Source organism: Serinus canaria, chromosome 2 (genome assembly GCF_022539315.1).
Source record: "Serinus canaria isolate serCan28SL12 chromosome 2, serCan2020, whole genome shotgun sequence".
Taxonomy (NCBI): Eukaryota; Metazoa; Chordata; class Aves; order Passeriformes; family Fringillidae; genus Serinus; species Serinus canaria.
In genome coordinates, this window is record NC_066315.1 from 97,755,458 (window position 1) to 97,777,521 (window position 22,064).

General features: G+C 36.3%; 1 protein-coding gene across 1 annotated transcript in view; it reads right to left on the bottom strand.

The window, feature by feature from the left end:
• CDH7 (cadherin 7) overlaps positions 1-22,064 on the bottom strand; it is an 81,173-nt gene that overhangs the window by 37,334 nt on the left and 21,775 nt on the right. The window contains exon 3 of the mRNA XM_050971114.1: positions 3,567-3,861. Within this exon, the coding sequence (XP_050827071.1) occupies positions 3,567-3,861 (295 nt within the window). The remainder of the gene's footprint in view (positions 1-3,566; positions 3,862-22,064) is intronic.

The following is a 22,064-nucleotide window of genomic DNA, read 5'->3' on the forward strand; positions in this document are numbered from 1 at the left end:
TGAGAAATGATTATGTGACATCTGTTTTAATAATGGTGAGATCATTCAAAATAAACTGTTTTCTAAAACTAGAATAATTTAACAAATGGATAATTTTTAAACTGCGCAACTAGAATAATTTAACAAATGCATAATTTTTAAACTGCACAAACTCTTATAAATTGAATTGTAGCCACATTAACAAATTGAAAATAGAGCTTTAAGGCAGTCAGTTATTCAAAGTATTAATTTATATCAATTAACAATGTGTACTATAAAAAACCATTCCATATCAGCATCATGTCTTTACGTGGTTTCAGCTGCTACTAAAAGCTTAAACACCTTCACTATCAAGTGATCCAGAATTCCTGCATGATCCTTATGTACAACAATCCAGACTGATTCTGCTCAGTACCTTCTGGTATTTCTATGCTTCCACCACCAGGTCTCACCCACAGCTGATGCAGCAATGCTTCCACAGCCTTCCCCCTCCAGGAGTGTAAAAGGGGAGAGTCAGAACCCTCTTCAGCTTCTCTCTCGCCTCCCACAGCCTCGTTAGGCTGCCTTCACTTGGGGAAAAAACTCAAGAATGGTCCCAGCTAAGCAGCAAGTTTGGACAAAGGGAAGCAGAGGTGCCTTGTGCTTGGAGAGAGACATTTCAGGCAGGCTCTCAAGGCCCACTACACACTATATCAAAGATATAAGCCTGATACAGTGCTTTTGCTTTCTTTATGTTGTTATATAATTCAGGTATTTCTATCCATCTCAGTCAGGGGTAATAAATGGCAAGAGAGATACTTGTTGTGCTGGGTAACAAGCAAAGCTGTTGATATGGCTGGAGAGCAGAGAAGATTAAAGAAACCCAGATTATGTTAGGCATTGGAATTCTCATCCCTTCTTCCCTCAGTTATTACTCAAACAAACCAGTATCCTTTTGTTTGAAATATAATGCTGCTCAGTTTTTTAAGTACCAGACACACTTTAAAAAAATATGACAAGAACAAATCCCTATGGTTTTCAGATAAGCCATATCTTTGGGGATTTTGCCATGAATAGATTTATAAACCATCAAGATATTTACTCTGTTCAGGATAATCAATATAATTGGCCCTGACCCAAATATAATTTAAACCTGACCTGAAGTCATTTCAAATAAAAGAAGAGATTGAGTTCAATTAGCCTTAGATAATGTCCAAAAATATTTGTCAAATAAAATACAGAACCATTATACTTGCATAACCCATCTATAGGTTAAAGGTTACAGTTTTTCTAGCTTTGTAGTTAATTTGGGTTTATAATCCTGTGATCTCTTTCGTTTCCTTTAATATCCAATTAAAAATCCTTGTCATGGATACAATTTTAAACAAAATAGGAGAAAGATACTTTGTATCTCCTTAATATTTCATGGATGCTCTAGGTGAGTAATTAAAAATTATGTTATATGAATAAAGTATGATATGCTGTAACTATGTAAGACAAAATGCGACAAAGTGCGACAAAGTGTGACAAAGGAATTTCATGTTAATCCTTAACTCTGTAACAATGCAGTATTTGCTAGGTGTGTGCTACTAACCGTGAAGATGTTTAAAATGTGCAGTTTCAGGAAGTTCATGAATCTGAAACGACCCTTAGTTGACAAAAATTTCAGAGAGTGCACTAGTCTCAGTTAATAAATTTGCATAATACTTACCTGAATTGGAAATATATTTGGTGTTGCACAGTCCACGTGGGAGAAAATATCTTTTACTCCTTTATGATGTAAAGATTCAACAAAATATGCAAAGCAGCTCATTTTGAAAAATAGTCCTTATATTCTCCACTGCACACAGTGCACTCCCCATAGATTGATTTGAAATATATTTTTGGAACAAATGGAGCATAGGTAGGAGTAGAGGCATGGATTTGTATGTGTAAGTAAACCTCGTAAATCTGTAGTAGTTGTATGTATATCAATATGACAGTGCAAGAAACGACAGAGGTGATAAATGCAAAAGTGAAATATGGAGAGAATTTATTTTCAGGTCATAAGACAAAAGTGAAAAAAAAAATAATAGTTGCTGCATGCTAGAACTTACTTAAATAATCTTATTCTAAAGTAAAAGAGCATCTTAATTAAGAGAAAAACACATGTATTTTAACACAACTTATTTTTGAAGTGTATTATTTAAGTTTTACAGTCTTAGATTATCTGTTGTCCAGATTTTTTCCAAGTTCAGAAGAAAAAAGTTCCTAGCAACATATCACAACTTCATCTCCTCCCTGTTACTCTGCAAAAGCTGTGATGTCTGTTTTTCTTCCAAGGCTAGTATTGCCTCTTCACCCATCCACATAGTGCTCGAGTGACAATGAGCAAATGCCAAGTATCAATGAGAAATAGTGTCTATGCTCACTGCTTAGTAAAATAACTATATGGAAAACTCATTAGCAATGTTTTACTTATCTTCTATTGACTCCTAAACTGAGTTTCAAATACATTAGCAATGTTCACTACCAATTGCTGCAGGGCACATAGGTAGGGAAGATTCTTCTCCTCACTAGCTCCAATGTAAATTAATTGTTTAACATTCAAAAACCCAGGAGATCATACTGAGGAAACTGTAGCATATTTTATGTCCAGACTCTCTGTAAGAGTACCACATTTTAATATGGTTTAAAATCAGTTCAGCAAAGAAAATCTTTATTTCAATCAGCACAGAACTCTCTCAGGTTGAAGTGGGCCTTCCCGTATACAGATTTAGAGTAAAGTAAGTTTTTATTTTTTGTTTTATTTGTTTTGGCTTTTTCTTCTTGTTTTTGTTTGTTTGGTTTGTTGGGCTTTTTTGTGCTTGCATTTATAATTTCATCTTAAAGTAACATTTACCAAAACATCTCTGGGCCAAGCCTTGATCTAGTCTGAAAGAGTCAGCTTTCAAAGGAAAAATGGTACCTGACAGTGGATGAGCATTTGGTCACTTTATAATGAAGAGATAGTGGATTTGATTTTGAAATTTTTCCCTAATTCAAATTCAGGAATAATCAACATTTCTTAGTTTCCAACAAAGGGTCTGAAGCCTCTAAGACCCATTCTTCTCTGATTTCAGTAGGACTTTGAATTATCTCAAGTTGTACCCCAGTTCCTGCTCCTTGCCTATATTCCCCAGAAAGTGGAATTTCAGTATAAGGAAAAAATATCCTTACTAAAATTACTATTACAAAAAAGATTATGCTGTTCACTATCAGGAACTTAAAGAGTTTGTTATGAACAGACCTTCTCTGAATGAAATTATAAATTATAACTTCTGAGTACCGTAACATAGGTGTGAAACATTACTGTTAATGGGAATTATAAAACAAAGCCTCTGGGCCCTGGAACAAGAAATGCACCATAGAATGGTTATCTGAATCCATAGCTATTTGAGTTTCATTTTCGAAAGGGTAAATACTTAATCTAGCATGTTATTTCCAGTTTAGTCTTGAAATATCTAACTGTTGCAGGTGCCTCATAGATAATTAAGTAGCCGAGTGCAAAACAGTAAAAAATAATGAAACTTTTAAAAAGGCAATAGGAACAAATTTCCCACAACACCAACAGTGTATTTTGCACTTACCCACAGGAGACATCTCGGGAACTCCAGCAGTGTAGGGACCATCCAGAAATTTTGGCTCATTGTCATTGATGTCCTGAATCTTAATGACGAACTCAGACTCTGGCTCCACGGGTTTATTAGTCAGCCTATCTAGTGCTTGTGCTCGGAGCGTGTAGTAGGCCTGCTCCTCTCGGTCCAGCCTCTTTGTAGCATGAATATCCCCCGTGTTCTCATCAATAATGAAAATGGAACTTGCCCCTTCGCCTGACAAGATGTATTTGATGGAACCATCTCCTTTATCAACATCAGAGTGAAGCTGGTGAAAAATTGATGAGAGATGAGATTAACTTACAAGAGAGTCAGTGGCATGGAGATATGTTAAAAAAATAATTCCTGTGTTGAGCAGAACATTTTATTGTTCCTGGAAATATAAGCTGAATGTATATCACACACAGCATGTGTGTGACCAGTAGAATCTGTAAATTTGCTCCTTTTAGCACTTCATTCTTTCCTCACTCTTCTCACGCCAGATTTTTACACAGGCGAACACATGCACACATATGATCATAACCATGACTTTATTTCTATCTGAATTTAACCACATTGCTCCATTCAGTTTATAATCCTCCTGACGGGTGAGACTTGAAACAAATGGCAATATAAACTTCATGTCAGTGTGTGTTTGCTCTTGTGTGTGTTTACTATTTCCTCAGTGTTTGCTGCAGAGAGCAGTAAAATATATCAATTACTCCTCCTGAGGGAAAGCAGCAGGTACTGATCCCTTCACTCTCGTGACCAGTGACAGAATTCAAGAGAATGGCATGAAGCTAAGCCAGGGGAGGTTTAGGTCGGATAGCAGTAAAGGTTTTCAATAAGAGGGTGGTTGTGCACTGGAGCAGGCTCCCCAGGGAAGTGGTCACAACACCAAGACTGACAGAGTTCAAGAAGCATTTGGACAGTGCTCTCAGGCACTTGGTGTGATTCTTGTGGTTTCCTGTGCAAGGCCATGGGTTGGACTTGATTATCTTATGGGTCCCTTCCAGCTAAGCATATTCTATGATTCTATAAAATAAGGTAAAATGTACTGGTTGATAAATTGCTCACTACTATCTGATGAGCCTTTAACACCAATTCCTCATTTCCATATCTTCCTTTTCATTATCTAATTACAGAAAAATGCAGACTGAGAAAGACCAAGGTGTCCTGGCACTTTTGGAAGAACACAGGTTTGAAAGCCAGGTGCAGTTTCCTTGGGACTGCTTGTAGTAGGTGCACAAGAAATACACTTCAGCAGGTCTAAATGTATCTTCCATTAGAAAGATAAGATAGGTTTACAGAAAGAAATTTTTTTTCCTCATCACTCAACATATTTTAAATTACAGAGCAGGATTCCACAGGTTTTCTAGCTCTTTTATGTTGACCGAGTTTCATCTTCCTGTTAGAAAACACAGACTCAAACACCTCTTACATACTTCTCAAACTTCTCAAACAATAATTAGTGTAATTGATATGGATGTCATGTTATTGTAACATGCACATATGATACAGTTAATACTGTACAAGTGAAAAGAATACCAGTAAAATGTAAAGTATTTTCTTGCTTGTTAAAAGTGGATTAATTTGTAAATAGCCGAAGACAGTGTTAAATATGCTTGGGTTTTTCTATCTCATATCTTCTTTGTACCTGCCCTAATTCCATGTTATCTTGAGTTTGGAGGTACATTAACTCTCATCACCATCATCATCACAATTTCCATCACTAACTTTTTTTCTCTCTCTCTGTTAGGAGTATCACTGTGACAGTATTCACTTCCCAAATACATGCAGACAATTGTTATCTTGGGCATGACTTAGCACAGCTGCAAAATATTTTCCTATTTCAGCAGGGAAGTATTCATGCTCAGTTTAGAATTTTTCAGCTGGATAAAAAGCTGCCTATTTCTTACACATTATTTCACTTTCACTGTTTGGATATCTCATACTTATGCAATTACAGTGCACTCCTCTCTTTTAAGACAGAAATGGAATCCAGAGCTTTGGACTGGATTAGAGAAACAGAACTAGAGTATCTAAATCAGATTAGCCACATTATTTTGAAAGATGATTTTTCCTTATTCTGCTGTTACCTAAATTCAGAGATACCTAAACAAGCCTACGATTTCTTTGGTGCAGTTCCCCAAACATTTAAAGCCCAACTTCTCTCCACATTCAGGAATAAACAGTGCTGACACTGTGAGCAGTCCAAGGTAAAATGTATCTCACACTCAGGCTCTTTCGAGATCCACAGCACTGGGTATTCCTCAGTCCCAATGGCTGGGGTTTATTGAACAAACCATACCTCTGTTCAACTCACACATCTATGACAGCTGGGCCTTTCAATGCTTTTTTAAACTTGACTGGAAGAAGTATCCATCTTTCCTACAGAGGAGCAGTGGCCTGTGCAAATAAGAATCTGTCAAACTTGTCTCTGATTTTATTTGACCCTTTTTTCCTTCCTCTTTTCTTTCTCTAATACCTATTCAGGGTGCATAGGTCTCCTGTGTGCTACAGAGGAACTGTGTGTGTTTCCCTCCACAGCCAGAATCCTACAGTCTAGACTGACATGCAGAACATCTCACTGCACAAAAACTGAGGTTATGGCATACAAAGATTCCATGCTTTTGTCTTTCCTAAGTGATTCTGTTTTCTCCATACCCCATATTCTAGCTGCTCTTTCTGTGGCTGCTGAGACTCTCACATTCTCCCTGTAAAGGCTGTTCCACCTTTTCTGGCGTACTTTAGGATGAGAGAAAAGCAGGGGAAATAGCATCCCAAGCATTTCATCAGGCAGAGCAGTTTTCTGAATGTTAGAGATGTACAAGTAAATCTCTTCAAGCAGAGAAAGGAAAGTTTTCATATCTCAGTTTCCAGTTGCTGAGAACAGCACAGCGCTGTCCCGTGGGGATGGAGCTGAGCCCATCAGCACACCACAGTGCTCTCAAACTGCAGGGATGCACAGCCTACTTTTTACCTTGGATCTACATCCAGCCCTATCCCAAATAACTAACCAGCACTCCTCTGAAAAAAATAAGAAAGAGACCTTCAGGGGAGAGGCCAGTAAATCCTTGAAGATGCACTGAGCAAGGCTTTCACATCCCAGGGAAAGGAAAAATTCTGTAGCTTCAGCATTTCCCATTTGCTCACTCAGTGGCTTACTGATTAACAACACATTGTTCTTTAAGGAGTTCCACTTTGAGGTCCATAAATCTCCTCATGGATTGCACTACAGTGCCTGGTGACCTGGAGTGAAATGCTGAGCAGAAGCCACTTTTTGGAACAATGCCTTGGTAAGAAATCTGCTACCACATGGATTAGTAAAGTGATTAGTGAGGACCTTTGTTACTCCAAGGTTAAGGCTCTGGAACTGCAAACTTCTTTGCATCTTTTATTAAAACTTTGTTCTACTAAGCATTTAAAAACTGTGCTGGCCCATGCTCAAATTAGTAATGTACCATTCTCTACCTACTTAACCCCAGGAAGGTGATGTAGCTCAAGGTTTTGGTTTGTCTTTGGCACTGTGGAAAAATCAATTCTGTGTAAAGCACTCCAAAGAGATTTTTTTCAACACTTTTATATGCTTTTTAGAGGAGATCTGAGAAAACTTTAAAGTACAGTACAAGAGAGAAACACAGAAACAAAAAGTACCTTGCTGAAAATATTGAGAATTTTGATGCAGTTTTCATGCCACCAATACTCCAGTTTCACACAATATAATTTTTCCATACAGTGAACTTCAAAATCATTAATGTAGAAACATCAATGCTTTGCAGCTATGAACAAAATTTTTAAATTTGAATGTCCTGTATCATATTCACAGCTCTGCTACCACCAAATTTGTCTGCAAACTACCTGTGGTTCCAGCTATTTAATTTAACATTGTAGGAAGTGAGAAGCACAATTTTCCATATAAGGTTGGCTTTAGAAAACACTTTGTGCATTTTCAGTTATTGTCAGGCTTTCTTGTTTGCTTTTGTTATTGTTTTTGGGTATTCTTTGCCCCTTTTTTAACAGAAGAAATACATTAGGTAATAAGACCTGGGATTTTTATTTGTTCTTGTTATTAATTTGGCAACAATTATATAGGATTATATTAGTCCTCAGGACAGTAGTACTTTGCAGGAAGGTTCCAGAAAGCCTCTCTGGCTGTGCCATCTGCTAGCTTGTCTTTCACTCCTCCCACTTTCTACAGGGCCATTCTTGCAGGAGACAGACCTGCAGCTCAATCTGCAGCTGCACGTGGGGACTATGACTTTAGAAGTAGACAGGCTCAAGACAAAGTCACTTTCAAATTTGTGTTTCAAGAGGCATGGAGGATTCAAGGATTCACTGGGTAAATCTCATCTGGTTTCCATTCATGGTCATTCCAGAAAATTCCTTTTTCAGAATCAGTTTGCCATAGTTATTGTAAATAAAACTCCCAGTTTTCAGAAAGAGGAATAATGGAGAGAGTTGTATGCTTCCAATCCATTTCATCCATTGCCCCCTCCACACAATATCCATGATGGTGACTCTCTAGTTTGCCTTGTCTTTCAACTTGGCTTATTTTCAGTATAGGATTCATGATCTTATATGCTGGTCCTATAGCTTTTTTGTTGCATACTGCATATATTTAACATGAAGATTCTAAGAGTTCTGGATTTGGGTGATCCCTGCATTTACAAGAGTACATGAGAACAGGAAAGGGAAGCAACAAACCTCTAGACAGAGATGATGTATTTTTTATCAGGAGGATAACTTTTGATGTGCTAGAAAAGTTAGCAGAGAGCAAACAGATCTAATAATAAAAGCCACATAAGCCTTGTTGAGGCAGAGGGAAAATGTACATAAAAAGTTCACTTTTTCTTGCTCTTTAGAAGATAATATATTGTTGACTCGGAACTCAAGCTAAAAAAGCACTTAATCTCTTTAGGCTCTCAGTTGTAGAAGATACTTGCTGGATATGTGTGAGAGAAGGAAGCAGTCAGCTTCACTAAAGAGCAAAGGTGTTATTACGTTAAGTCTTTTAATAAACCAAATTTTTTCTCTCATTTTTTTGGCCCTACAGCAATATAGCTTAGTCTAGGGTCTCTTCTAATGCATTTATGTCTATGAGGGCCTTCAGTCTGGTGACGATTCTAGGGAAAGGTAAATAATTTTTTTTTTTTCAAAATTCCCAATACTCGACAGTTTCTAGATATTGCCTGTGTTAAAATCTGTACAACTAAAGATGATAGTCTTTTGTATCACTTGCCATTAAAATAGTAAACAGTATTTCCAGTAGAGAAGGAGACTATTTTTTTTCTCAGGAAGGAGAGATACTGCACTGCATTATTAAAAGCATTTAAAGTACAAAAAGCAGCTTATCTGGTCACTACTCATCTCTTGTATGTCTGAAGGGGAGGTTTGCTCTTTTTCTGATTTTCAGTTCAGGCTCCTTTAAAGAAGGTGCAATGTTCATATGCTCATATGCCTCTCTTCTCTGATTTATCTTTCTTAAAGATCTATGTTTGGTTTTGCTTCTCTGTGTGCCAGCATGGTTAATGATTCATTACAGAGTTTATAGATTATTGGTGAAGAAGAAAATCGAAGGGAGAACGGGAGGAGCTGATGGTTTTTTGACACTAGCAGAATGACAGAAGCAATGGAGGGAAAGAGATGGGCAGGGGAAACGTTAGATGCTTCAATACAATCTAGCTTCATTGCTCTCTGAGACCATAGGAAATGCACTCTCCTTTGCAGAACTGAAAAGTTTTCTTGAGGAGGATTTGCCTTGTCTGCACCTCTTCCTTTGTCTCTATGAAATTAACTAGAAAAGGAGGAGAAGAATGAAAACTGCCTCCTCCTCCTCATGCCCTGTGCAGCATCCATCTTTATTGGTGATATGCAACTGGCAGAACTGAAGGTTTATTCCTGCCTCCTCGCAAACCACAAGGAAGCACTAAGAATCAAAAACAACCATGAAAAAGGAAAAAAAAATAACTCCAAGCCAGAAGCAATCTTCTTGTCCATTTTATAAACACAATTTACTATCACAAAACAACTGAGAACAGACTGCGGGAAGAACAAACTTTTTTCCATGCCACCTTCTCCTCGTCCTTTCTCAGAAAACATAAAAAGGTTATATAAAGATTGAGCATGTAATTTCTAGAAGGTTTAAGAAAGCTGGTGATTTGAAACAAAAGCACACTTTTTCCATTTCTAATCATTTTGGTCATCACAACATCCAGGTTCTTAAATCTGCTGTTCTCAGATTTTCTTGGAGTCAATATTTACTATGGTTACTCATACAAAGTTTTCCAATCCCCCTTCCCCTTAGATTATCATCATTAGTATGTGTTTTGTGATGACTCATAAAGTACTAGATATTTATAGGGGTTTTATCTCTTTTTCTTTTCTTTTAATGTAACAATCTATTTATCAACTATCAGGGTAACTAAAGGTTCAGTGCTGGTGCTTTGGAACAATTTCAATACAAATAGTAACTAATATTTAAAATTCAACCTCGATGATGTAGCTAACATTTCAGTAAAATCTAATGTGCACACAAACCACGTTTCTGCAATGTCTAAGGGTTTCACAACCACATTATTTACTAATAAGATCATTGTTTTCAGAGGGACCCATGAAACTATCATTCTTCTAAACTGAAACCATATTTCAGTATCAACAGCCTAAGACATCTTTTTAAATTTATCTTTCAGTCTGATTACAGAAGTCATGAGGGAAAGAAAAAGATTCCTCAACATTTTATTGATGTCAGCAAAGGCTTATGATTCATTTAATTGACTTTATACCCAGGCACCAGTGAAAGTATTATTCAGTCGGTAATGATTTTCTTATAAAAGTCTATTCTCCAAGAAATGTTGAGAAAGTGATAAAGGAGTTCCTGGAGGGCTTTTGTTTGCTTTTGGTTTTATTAATTTATGTAAAACTATAGTATAGGCCTGGGCTCAGAAAGAGATATGCTGGTCTACATTCTGTGCTTTCAGCACAACAGATAATACTGAGGACAAGAGATCAAGTCAATATAAACGGCTATACCCAAAACTCCAACACATTTAAATAGAGTTTGAACAGAAGGAATATGCTTGTAATGCTGCCAGAGTTTCCTTGTCTCAGCAATGTTGTCAGCATAGTAGGGAACCCGCACAGACAACGGTGTCACTGGGGCACAATTTGCCGTGTTGACGTACAGGCAATTTCATGCACTGCTTTGTGCCTTCAGACTTGCTCTTTGTCAGGCAAGTGCAGAGACAGTCACAAGGGAATACAACAAGGTCTCATGCTGCAGACCACAATATAACCACGTTATATTTATCTAACACAAGAAGTTGGTGACAGGGTTGCTAAAAATCTGGTCAGTCCAAACAAGACATCTCTTCTGACTTGATTTAAAATATCCAAACAGTGTCTGGAGTGTTCAGAGCTGACCAAAGACCTAAGAACTTCTGAGATAATTGAGGCTCAGGACATTTCAGAGATCTCTTCACATTCAGCACTGACCCTACAGGCTGCCTGAACTCAGACTGCCTCTGAATCATATTCTGTTTTGACACAGGTAATACTAGAGTCCTATGAATGACCACAAGGCAGATATATATCTGCCCAGGATCACCACAAATGCAATGAGGTCATCAGAAATTACCTATCAAATGAACACATTTCAGATTCAAAGTAAAACCAAGGCACATCCCTTTGGGAGAATCAATTTCCATCCCATAGATTGTCCTGAATAGTCCTCTGCAGTCAAAATGTAAAAAATTTGATGTAATTTGAATTTTTAAGCATATAAAACCAGTGAGAATAAAGCTTCATTTGCAATCAAGGTATTCAGTCATTATTAAGAAAGCAGAGGATTAGGCAAAATAAATAGAAATGTTTAACAGGAAAGAAAGGAAAAATAAAAGTTAAATGAATACATAAATTAAAAAAGGTAAAAAAAAAATTCTCAAACCGAAAGCCAAAGTGAATGAGAACATGGATACATCTGAAGTGCAAGAGTAGTATTTCAGAGTAATGTTGTATAACTTTATCAGTGTCTTCTTTTCATACACTGCTTAATGTGACAGCAGTTTAAAAAGACGATTACCTGAATCTGGTCAAGTGTCATTTTACTGAGGATGTGTAATACCACTACTCCAAGTGTATGGGAAAAAAAAAGGAGGTAAAAAAAGAAAAGAAGTTGAAATTTAAATTGCCATTGGTTTTCAAGTCCTGAAACCAGAGGAGAAAACAAAATAAACATGATTAATGGGCAGGGAGAGAAGCATAACTGTCAGCTGACTTTGAATGAACTAGGTATTTTTCTTTAGAAAAACCTCAAACAATCCTTACTTCCGCTGTAATGCAGTTTTTGAACTCCTTTTCTGTTACAGAATGCATGCTTTTGTGCCTAAGAAACTAAAATTGTAAGAATTTGTATTAATTTACTTATTCTCTTCCATTATCAAACTTGGAATAAACAGTTAGGTTTTACTATTCCCTCCTTCCTCGATATTGTTTCCAAAATAAAATTTCAGAGATACTGGTGGAAGAGTTTAGTTAAAGCCCTTATACAGCCCTTATACTTTTAAGTGGTGGATCAGTGCTTCAGGAGGATAATAATCTTATCACCTCAGCCACTTGAAGTGAAGTGAATATTTAATTTTGCCAACCTTTTGAAAATGGGGGTTAAAGAGGAAAGGGACAGTGAAACTTCATTTCCTTGATGGCTACTGTTCAAACAAAATTCAAATTAGAGGTACTAAAATTCTAAAACTTTCACTTCATAATATTCCACTTAGCATCTAAGTAAGCCCTCAAGGCTTCTAGGTTGAAGACAAAGTTCAGAAGAATAGTTCCTCTAGGAATAACTGATATTGTCATCTAAAGGCTAGTGAGTTGAATAATTAATAGGAAATACTGAAAACTTGCTGTGATAAGAGCATCCATGTCACATTTCTATGATATTTTTTTCTCTTAATAATACTCAACTATATCTGTAGAGTTCTCTCTCCTCGTGTATACTCTCATAATGTAGCTCTTCATATAGGCAGAGATTGTATATCTATTACATGCATTTAAGTGTGTATATGTTCATGTACACATGTGTATACACACACATGTACCCTTCCCTTTTCTGTCCTTTTCCAGTCTCTGCAGCTGCTGTAGTCACCAATCTGTGCCTTTTCCACTCCCCACTTTTAATAAGAACACAAAATGCCCTGTGGCGACAGGGAATTGTGCAGCCAGCCCATTAAGTTTACTGCAGCTACAGGAGGAACTCAGAAGCAGCTGCTGCTGTGGATGGAGCTGAGTGGGCATATGTAGCTGGCTGAGTATTCTTGAGGAGTTTTAATGGGCCATCATCATGACATGTCGCTCCCCAAAATGACTGTTTGTCATTCACTCTCTTAAAAAGACAGTTTGGCAGCTTTGGGAGGTAAAAACCATCTGCATACTGTGCATCATCATGTACTAATTGCATAATATTTATGGGGGGTGGGGGGACAGCAATACTGTATTGCAGCACCACCAAGAGCCTATAGACAACATAACACATTCCTAACAAGAACTGCAAAGAAGGAGACCTGCTTTCCCCTCGTGAACAGGCTTCAAACTTTTCAGAAATTGGCTTCCTAGAGGGGAAACAGATCACACTGTTTGCAGACAACATACACGTTGGAATCCTTACAGAGCTGTTAAATATTCAGCATTGTGTGGGGTTTTTGGTTCAGTTGTTTTCTCTTTTTTTTTTTTTGGTGGTGGTGGTGGTGGTGGTGTTTCTTTTCTTCCCCACACTACTCTCAGTCTATCAGTATTTATTCCTACGAGTACTCATTCTAAACATCTCAGTAATAAAACCAGCATCATTGACAAACCAACACAGAATGGATTTGCCATCTGGTGTGGGGGGACAGAATGTAAGAAAATACAGTGCAGAAGGTAGTCTCACACCTGAGGAGTGGCAGCTGTACTAATCACCAAAGATTAGGAACAGGCCTGACTTTAACAGGCCACAGCTGTGTCCAATAAGAACAAGAGTGCTATGAAAGAGTGGGTTAGCTGGTTGAGGAGAGAGATGGAATTTGTTGGCTGTGCTGTGAGGAAGAGGTCAGTGCTGTGAGGAGCTGCCCATGAGAAATAAACAAGAAGTTATGGAACTTTTGCAATACGATGACAACACTCTGTCTTACTTTTTACACAAAACCAGCTGTTTTTTTACTCAAATAGATTTAATTTTTGATTAAAGAACCCAACAACTCAAACCTAATTTCTCCAAGTGCCTAATACAATAAAATCATGTGAAAATACCACTGCAGTGAAACTCTATTTACAAATTCCTGAATGTTTACTCTTGCTAGCTTTATTTTGGGTCTTCTTCTCCAGGAAAGGGCCTAAGTTCACTTCCATACATGCCAACAGCAATTCCACATGATTTATATCTATTCATAGTGCACCAAGCAACTTGCTGTTGTATACTAAAGTGACGGATTTGATGGTCCAGTGCTTTGATTTATTTTGTTGCCAAGAATCACTGAAGCTGTAAGACAAAATTCTCTTAAAGTCACTACACTCTATTTCAGCAGTATAATAAACTTGTTTCAAGGATGCTTCCTTCCTCCATTCCCCAAATATTGCTTCTACAAATGTGTTCAGGCTTTAAAAATGTGCCATGGCAAACAAATACCAAAGTTCCCAGCATACTTCATGGAAGAATATCTCTGGGCTAGCAGATGTTCATGGGCTTGAAAAGTTTATGTATGTGTAGCAGCTTGCAGAAACAGAACATTCAAGAAACTTTTCTCGCTCTTGTTCTCAAATTACTTCCTCGCTATACATGAAATAATTTCTGTTTGCACAGTATTAACATGCATACAATGAAGTACTGTTTCTTGAGCGTGTGTTTTTCTTTTATGAAACACATACATAGGTGCACAAATATATATGTTTATAGTTATATGAATATTTTCTCTTCTTACACCACAGTACATAACTTCTATTAATTATTTCAGTACAGTTTGTTTCTTTTTGTTAGTTAGTTATTCTGAGCAGACAATGCATGTATGCACTATTCCTTATATCACAGAAAGAAGGGAAAGAGGGTAAATGAAACAAGAAAGGCAGTAACAGAATTTATGTACTTTCAATAATGAAAAATTAATGCTTTTACTTTTTTATCTGTCCTTGAAAACAGAAATAAGACATTAGAATACAAATATGGTAATTGGAAAGTTGTTTCTCCCATAATGCTTTTTCTACTCAGCCATTATAATTTGGGACTAGGATTTCAACCATGGAAAATGGGAGCACATTAGACTATCTACTTTTCCATCTCTAACTCTGTAATCTATAGAATTATCTGTAACAGCACTGAGCAGGAAAGATAATCATAGACATTTCTTGTTTGACTACCATATCAATAATGCCAAATTTACAAACGAAAATTCATTTGGTATTAAAGTATTTTCTGAGATAAGATATGTACTTATTTACTGTATTTATTTTAGATTGGAAATTATACCTCCCATATTGTCTCTTCTTTGTCAAACTACTGATCTATAGTTTAGAGTGATTATCCTCTTTCTGCTTCAACTATCCAAAATAGCTTGCAGCATTGCTTCATTGATAATGATTTTTCTCATAGGAACCTGCTTCCAAAGAACATTAGTATCAAGAAATAGATACCCAGAGGGTTTAGAGCTTTTTTCATTTGCTTTCATTTTGGTTTTATGTTGTATCAATTCCTCACATTTAATTTGCTTTTGAAAGTTTAATGCTACTAAAGATCGACTCATAATCTTACCTTGCGTTAGTGGGAAGTGCTGACACCCTGACAGACTGGAAGACAATGTTAAAATACCTAACTGTAAAACAGTGTAAGTACCTGGGGTCAAGTGTCTGGAGAAGTTTATAAAGTACTGGACTACATAAGAGAGCATGATCTGATCATTTTAATGATTAAAGACTTGCAATACAGAAAAAATGTAGTTTACTGGGTCCACGTACTCACCAATCTTTAATTTCCTGAAAACAACTGTGGACCTATTAATTAATATTTTAAAAAACTGTCAGAACAAAGCAGACTTTACATATCTGTCTAAATATGAATTTTAATTAAAAAAAAAGATAGTACAAATGTCAGAATAAAAGCGCTTGTTATTGTGTTTTTTTCTTAAAAACTAAATTAATATTGTCTTTCCTTAGAAAATTCTGTGTGTTTGAAAAAAATGCAATACTTGATGCTGACTTTCATGAAAGATATATAGTGAACATTAAATTGACAATTCTCCATATGAACTAATTGGTTATATGTTATAAAATATTTCACACCACTCAGGTATTTCCCAAAGCATTTTCACAAATCTAATCCCATAGGTCCTCCCTCTCACAAGAGTCAATGGGACTACTCCTAGACCTAAAGTGCAAAATTAGGATTTTGACACAGTGCCCAGATTGGATATAATTAGTACCTCAGAAGGCATGTTGTGGGGAAAGTCACAACTGCCCAGAGCTGAGAGTAGGTCAAGGAAAAAAGTCAGTAAAAGAGACTTTAAACACAAAATTTTACTGTAGCATTTTAAAATAAGTGAATTATTTCATATTAAAAGAATTAATGAATATCTACAGTAAAGCATAGTTTCCTTGCTAGTATGACAATATAAGATGAAAAACCAGTGCATGGCCAAATAAAGTGGAGAGTAGACACTTATCTTGTGTCCTAAAATGAGCTCAGGTGAAAAAGAGCAAAAGAATCCCTTGGTTAATTTGTTATCATAAAACACAGGTTACTGTTGCTAGTGTGTTTACATTTCATTTAGAATCTCTTTTAGAGTCTGGCTTGATAAAAACCCTATTATTTCTGGTAATGCTTTCCATTAACTACTGCAACCCATTTCTAACTCTGCAGTAAAGGTAAAACACTGAATGACAAATAACATGCTCTTTTTTTCAGTGGACTATAGGGCAATTTTTATTTTCTTTCCCCTACTATTATCTATTTTTTTATCAACTGAAGGCTGTTTATCATATTGATTTTTACCCAAAAATATTTCTCAAGTCCATCCATCCACCCATATATATATTGGCTTATGAATTCACAACCCATGGTTCAAAATTCACTTCAAAACTTAGGGAAATTTAACCTGGTGCTACATCAAATTAAACCTGGTTTAGAATTTTCTATGTCAGGAAATCATCCTTACCCATGTGGATCATGTCAGGACTTGCTTAACAGTCATGAAAACTGATACTAAGCATATGTCTAAGTATCTTTCTGAAACAGCCCCTTACCCCTGCTCTAAGAGGAAGGCTGCTTTAATGAACTTGTGTGTCACATATGTCTAATTATAAGGAGCAGCATTGAAAGATTAAGAGATTTCCTTACATAAATTCACACCGTAGCTGCTCAGTATTCAGAACGAGCTGAAGCAGAGTATGCACAGTAAATATGGACACTTGAAAGTCTGCTTGAAACTGTTCAGATCATTTAAAGTGATCCTTTGTGAATAGATACTTTAAGAAGTTTGATTTCTTCCTAGCTTTTTTATTTATTTTTTAACCATTCATACTTGCAGGCCTTCAAGTATTTTCAGATATAACCAGGCTGATCTCAAGATAGTAATTCATATCTTGATAGGCATTTAAACTCTACAGGGTTAAGGGCTGGGAAATAAATGCTTTTAATGCCCAGGTTTTCTGCTTGTTTTTCAGAAAATATTGGAGGGGGAGGATAATGCCTTATTCAAATCCATTAAAAACTGCCTTAACATGAACAATACTAGGTTAATTGTAAATCCTCCCAGTTTAGAAGGATTATAACAGTTCTATGTAAAAGACAGTGCTCTCCTAGGGCCTTTTTCTATGCTGGTGTTTACAACAATCATTTAACAAAGAAAATCTCATCAAATTCCTCTGCAGTCATTATACCTTGTTTCCTTAAATCATATTTTGCTATTTCAAATGATGTGAGAAGATATTTATGAGGTAGGACTGAACTTCACTTATATTTAAAGTAAACAAACAAAGATATAAGATTTACCATATACAATGATGATGCTGAGATTTTTCATCATACCATATTCTTACTGTATTTCTTACTCATTGCCGTTTAATGCGGGTGATACAGCCAATGTATGTGCCTCTGATAAACAAATATTTAGAAAATAGTGAAATGGAAGCTGTTATTTTACACTGCTCATGCATACTTGCTGGATCTACCTTAAAATTCAAATTGTGCAGACCTGTTTCTAATTCTGTAAACTAGCTTGATTCTACTGAAAATTTTAGTGTCTTCTTTCAGAACTGATTTCCGAGGCTTCCAGTTTTTCATATATATTGAGAATTTCCAATTTCAATAGAGACCCCTCTGATTATCAACAACAACACATCCTTTTGACACTATAAAGGACATTTAAAAGGTTACATAATTCAAATTCTTATGTGGTCTCTGATGAAATTATAGCACTCTTACCTAATGATCATTTTCTTGTTGACCCCCTTCTGAGGCAGCATTGGTTCAATGAATAGTGCACACAGTGAACTACTTAAGAGAATACTCCCTGCTTCTGAAACATTGTGGTGAACGTGAAGGTACATGAGTTTCTAGAATTGTGCATTCTGTTAGCTGCAAACAAGATCAGTCATCTGAATTTACTTGCCTCTACCTCAAATATTGCAACTCAAATGACTGCTACTATTTTCTCTGTCATACTTCTGGTGTACCATCAAATATCTCCATAAGGGATCTTTTATTATAGTATCTGTTTGTTTCATTATAATATCTGATCTATTTTTTAACTAAATCTGAAAACAATTAGTTACTCTTGGAGATTAGAGTTTAAATCACTGTAATACTTGCCCCCAGCATCCAGGACTGATCTTTGCTAAGTTTCAATTGACACAGCGTGTAAACTTCTCTACCAGATTGTCTGAGCACTCTCAAAGCTTAATTGATCCAATTTGCATGTCTCATCCTGGCAGAACTGTGTATCATTTCTATCCTCTTGGTCTAAGTGATCACAATCTAATCACTTTGTGTACAAAACAGATGCAAAGTTTCCAGCTCCCTTGCATGCATCCATATTAAAGCAAGGCTAATTCAACAAACAGTCTGATCTTTCTGTATTTTTATAGGATTACTGTCTCATTGATAGGCCTTCTGTCACCAATTGTAATGTTCAGAACTTTATACTCAAGGCATTTCAACTCTTGTCTCGTACCTTCTGTGTGGTCCATTAAAATGATCATTTCATTTAAAGAAGTCCCCTTAGGGAAGTTCTATAAAGCTTGGTGTAAATCAGCACAGCTCCGTGCACTGAAAGAAAGCTACAATAGCAACAATTTCTATTAATTGAGGATCCTGTACTTTTAAGGGAAAAAGAAATAATTATATCCCTATTCCTTGTCCTCTGAGCCATGTGCACTAATAGATAATGCCAAACTTATATATTTGTTAAAAGGAAAATGTTATTTTCAGTAAATATTTTAAAAATAATAACTGCTTTTGCACATGAAAATCTTATTTATGTTATTTTGCTGTACAGTTTCCCTTCAAAACTGCACAAGCTGTCATATAAATACAATGGCATTTCGGTAAATAGTGATGTTGTTCACAAATAGCTCAAAGCTACCTTGCGAAAAAAGCACAAATAAGAGCTTCTGCAAAGAAAAGTCACAAGCAGATCAGTCAAATTAATGAAGTCTCTGCAAAATTCAAATCACTAAAATCAAACTTTCTGAAGTGGACAGGAAGTTCTACTTTCTAATCTCACTAGTGATTCCCTGACAGAATTTATCTTCTCCACCTGTCTCTAGTTTATGCTGTGATTCTTCAGCCACATTTTTACCACATATTCCACTCTGTTGAATTCATTGTCCAATAGCACCCCTGCTCTTCTGGGAGTTTGTGGCTGGCATATTTTTTTCCTACATGCATCTTTTTCATCACTTCTTCCATTTTTTTCTCTCTATTAATCTCTATTCGTATTTGCCCAGTAAAATTCATGAGAAGGCAAAGAGATTGCTCAGAGATTTTAAAAATTGGTTTTCAGTGAAGAATACTGAGGAACTCTAAAACACGTTGTTTACAGAAGTCATCAATCAGTGGTGGTCAGTGCTCATGGCAGTTCAAGATAAGGAATACCCTTCAGTTTGCTCTGCAGCTACTTTAAAAACTTGTGAAAGACTGGAAAGTAAAACTGGTGCCTATATAAGAGAGCAAAGGAACTAGAATACTCTATTAAATTCTGTAATAAATTTGTGAAAGGTAAAGCATGCTTGTTCACTTATAAAAGCATGTTTTTGTGTCCATATATACACAAAAATAGTGGTACAAGTGGAGGGATAGTAGCTCAGCAGCAAATCAACTGTTAAAAAAAAGGAAATAGCCAACCAAGCAAATTCAATCATTAAAAAAATGCATTAAGGCAGTAAACAGACCTTTTATTAGTATGCAGCATGATAAAAAGTAATAGCATAAAACCAGCAATTCCTTTCTTTGTCTTGCATTTCAGACTCAGTGGACAGGTCTTATGCAAGCTGTTCATATTGCAATCTCGGTTGAATCTTTCCCCTGGTTACAAAAGCAAGTAAAGCCTATCTTCAGATTCTGTTCTAATTTTAAAAATGTAAGGCCCCATAGCTTAAAATAGTATTTTGCAGGTGTAAGTCAGTGGAACATAACAAATAAGTCTGTGGATGACACTCAGTTTGCTGTCTCTCAGTTGTGTTAGCTCAGCAGGACTAATGGCAATAATAAGTGGGAAAAAAATTATCACTGGAACAGGCAGGTGTGACTCACACATAGAATTCATCTACTGAGTAACACAGTATAATTTTATGCAGTCTCTTTTAAGAGCAAATTTTCTGCTAGTCTGTAAACCATCAGACACATATTAAACCATCATATTGTTTGTATGAGTTTCTAAGCCAATGTGAAGACTCAGGGCCCTGAGCGGCCTTTGCCATATGACAACCTGCGGCTTCTTCTGACACTCCACCCTGAAGGTATTTAAATATTGAGATAAAAGATTTAACAGTATTAAATGCTTTTGTTGAGTCCAAACTTAGAGGAAAACGTCAGGGAGGGCTTATTGATTACCGAGACATACAACTTCAGAAATATATAAAAACTCTTACCTTGCCTTACAAGACATAATTTGTAAAGTGATGATATCCTCTGCCAAACATTATTAAATAGTAATAATAATAGAAAATAGTAATAATAGAAAATCTACCTTATTTTATTGCTCTAATTCTGCTGCAAACCAAAGATGCACTTTGATTTTGAGCATACACTGAATGGACTGCTCATTGTCAGTTGTATCCATACTTTTACCAGATTCAAGTTACTATAGAAGAAAAAGCATCTGGTTTCACTCCATGACTCTCTACAATGTCATGCATACAATTTCTGCTGAAGTTCTCTTATCAGTAAAGGTTATTTACAGGTACAGAAATGTTTGATTCCAGGAAAATTTGTGATATTGAAGATCATTTTGTTCACTCTAACAAATTTAACTCTTCTAACCTTGAAGGTTAATCTGCAGTATGTCTCCCTTCTTTCCTCCTAATTATTTTACAAAGTAATGTTCCAAAAAATATAATCTGAGACAAAAAAATTGTTACCTCGTCCTGCTAAAGCCTCAAACTGTGTTCCAAAATGATATTTGAATTTTAAGTATAATACAAAGCATGCATCAGAGAATCAGGACTGGAAGACCGGCCACTATCTAAAACACATATGATGACATAATTTTAGAAGCAAAGGTAAATATCTTCCCTTTTAATATGGTATATAGATACAGACCCCTATATCTTTAAATCAGAAGGATCTGTCACCAAGGTGGATGTCTTAATCTTTCCATCTTCCTCACAGTCTCATTTTCTGCTTGGCAGGTATTTTGGAAGCCTGACAAAGCACCTGGGCCCTCAGTCTGTATCATCCCACACATCAAGCAGTCATTGACTTCACTTTGTGCTACTAGCGGTAAAATTGCCAAAAAACCAAAAATCCAGAAAGATGACTTTGTCATCAGACTAGCAGAATGGACCGTCATTGTTTACCCATCTCTGTTTACTAAAATAAGAGATGAATGGAAATTGTTCAATGTGATACTGTGACTTAGTATGGAACAGCATCTAATTTTTACAGGACATTGAAATTAGTCTGCATGAAAAAATTCTCATGCAGCCTGCAAACAGATGGGAGAAAATACAGTTACATGAAATGATCAATCTCAAAATACCAGTCTAGAAGGAAAGGTGTCGACTAAAGTTCTGAAAACCATGGACGTCATTATTTCATCCCTTTAGCACACAAGAAAAATTTGCTTTGTAAGGTGTGAGCTGCCTTCTTAAATGGTAGACCAGAGAACTCATCATTTTGATTTTTGGCTCTTGATTTGGAAACAGTCTGAACATGGTCCAGTTACTTCCCTGACAGCTGACCATATTTGCATCCATCCATCCGTCTGCTGAGAGCTCAGACTTGCTTGGACTCCTCCAGATCTTCATATTGTT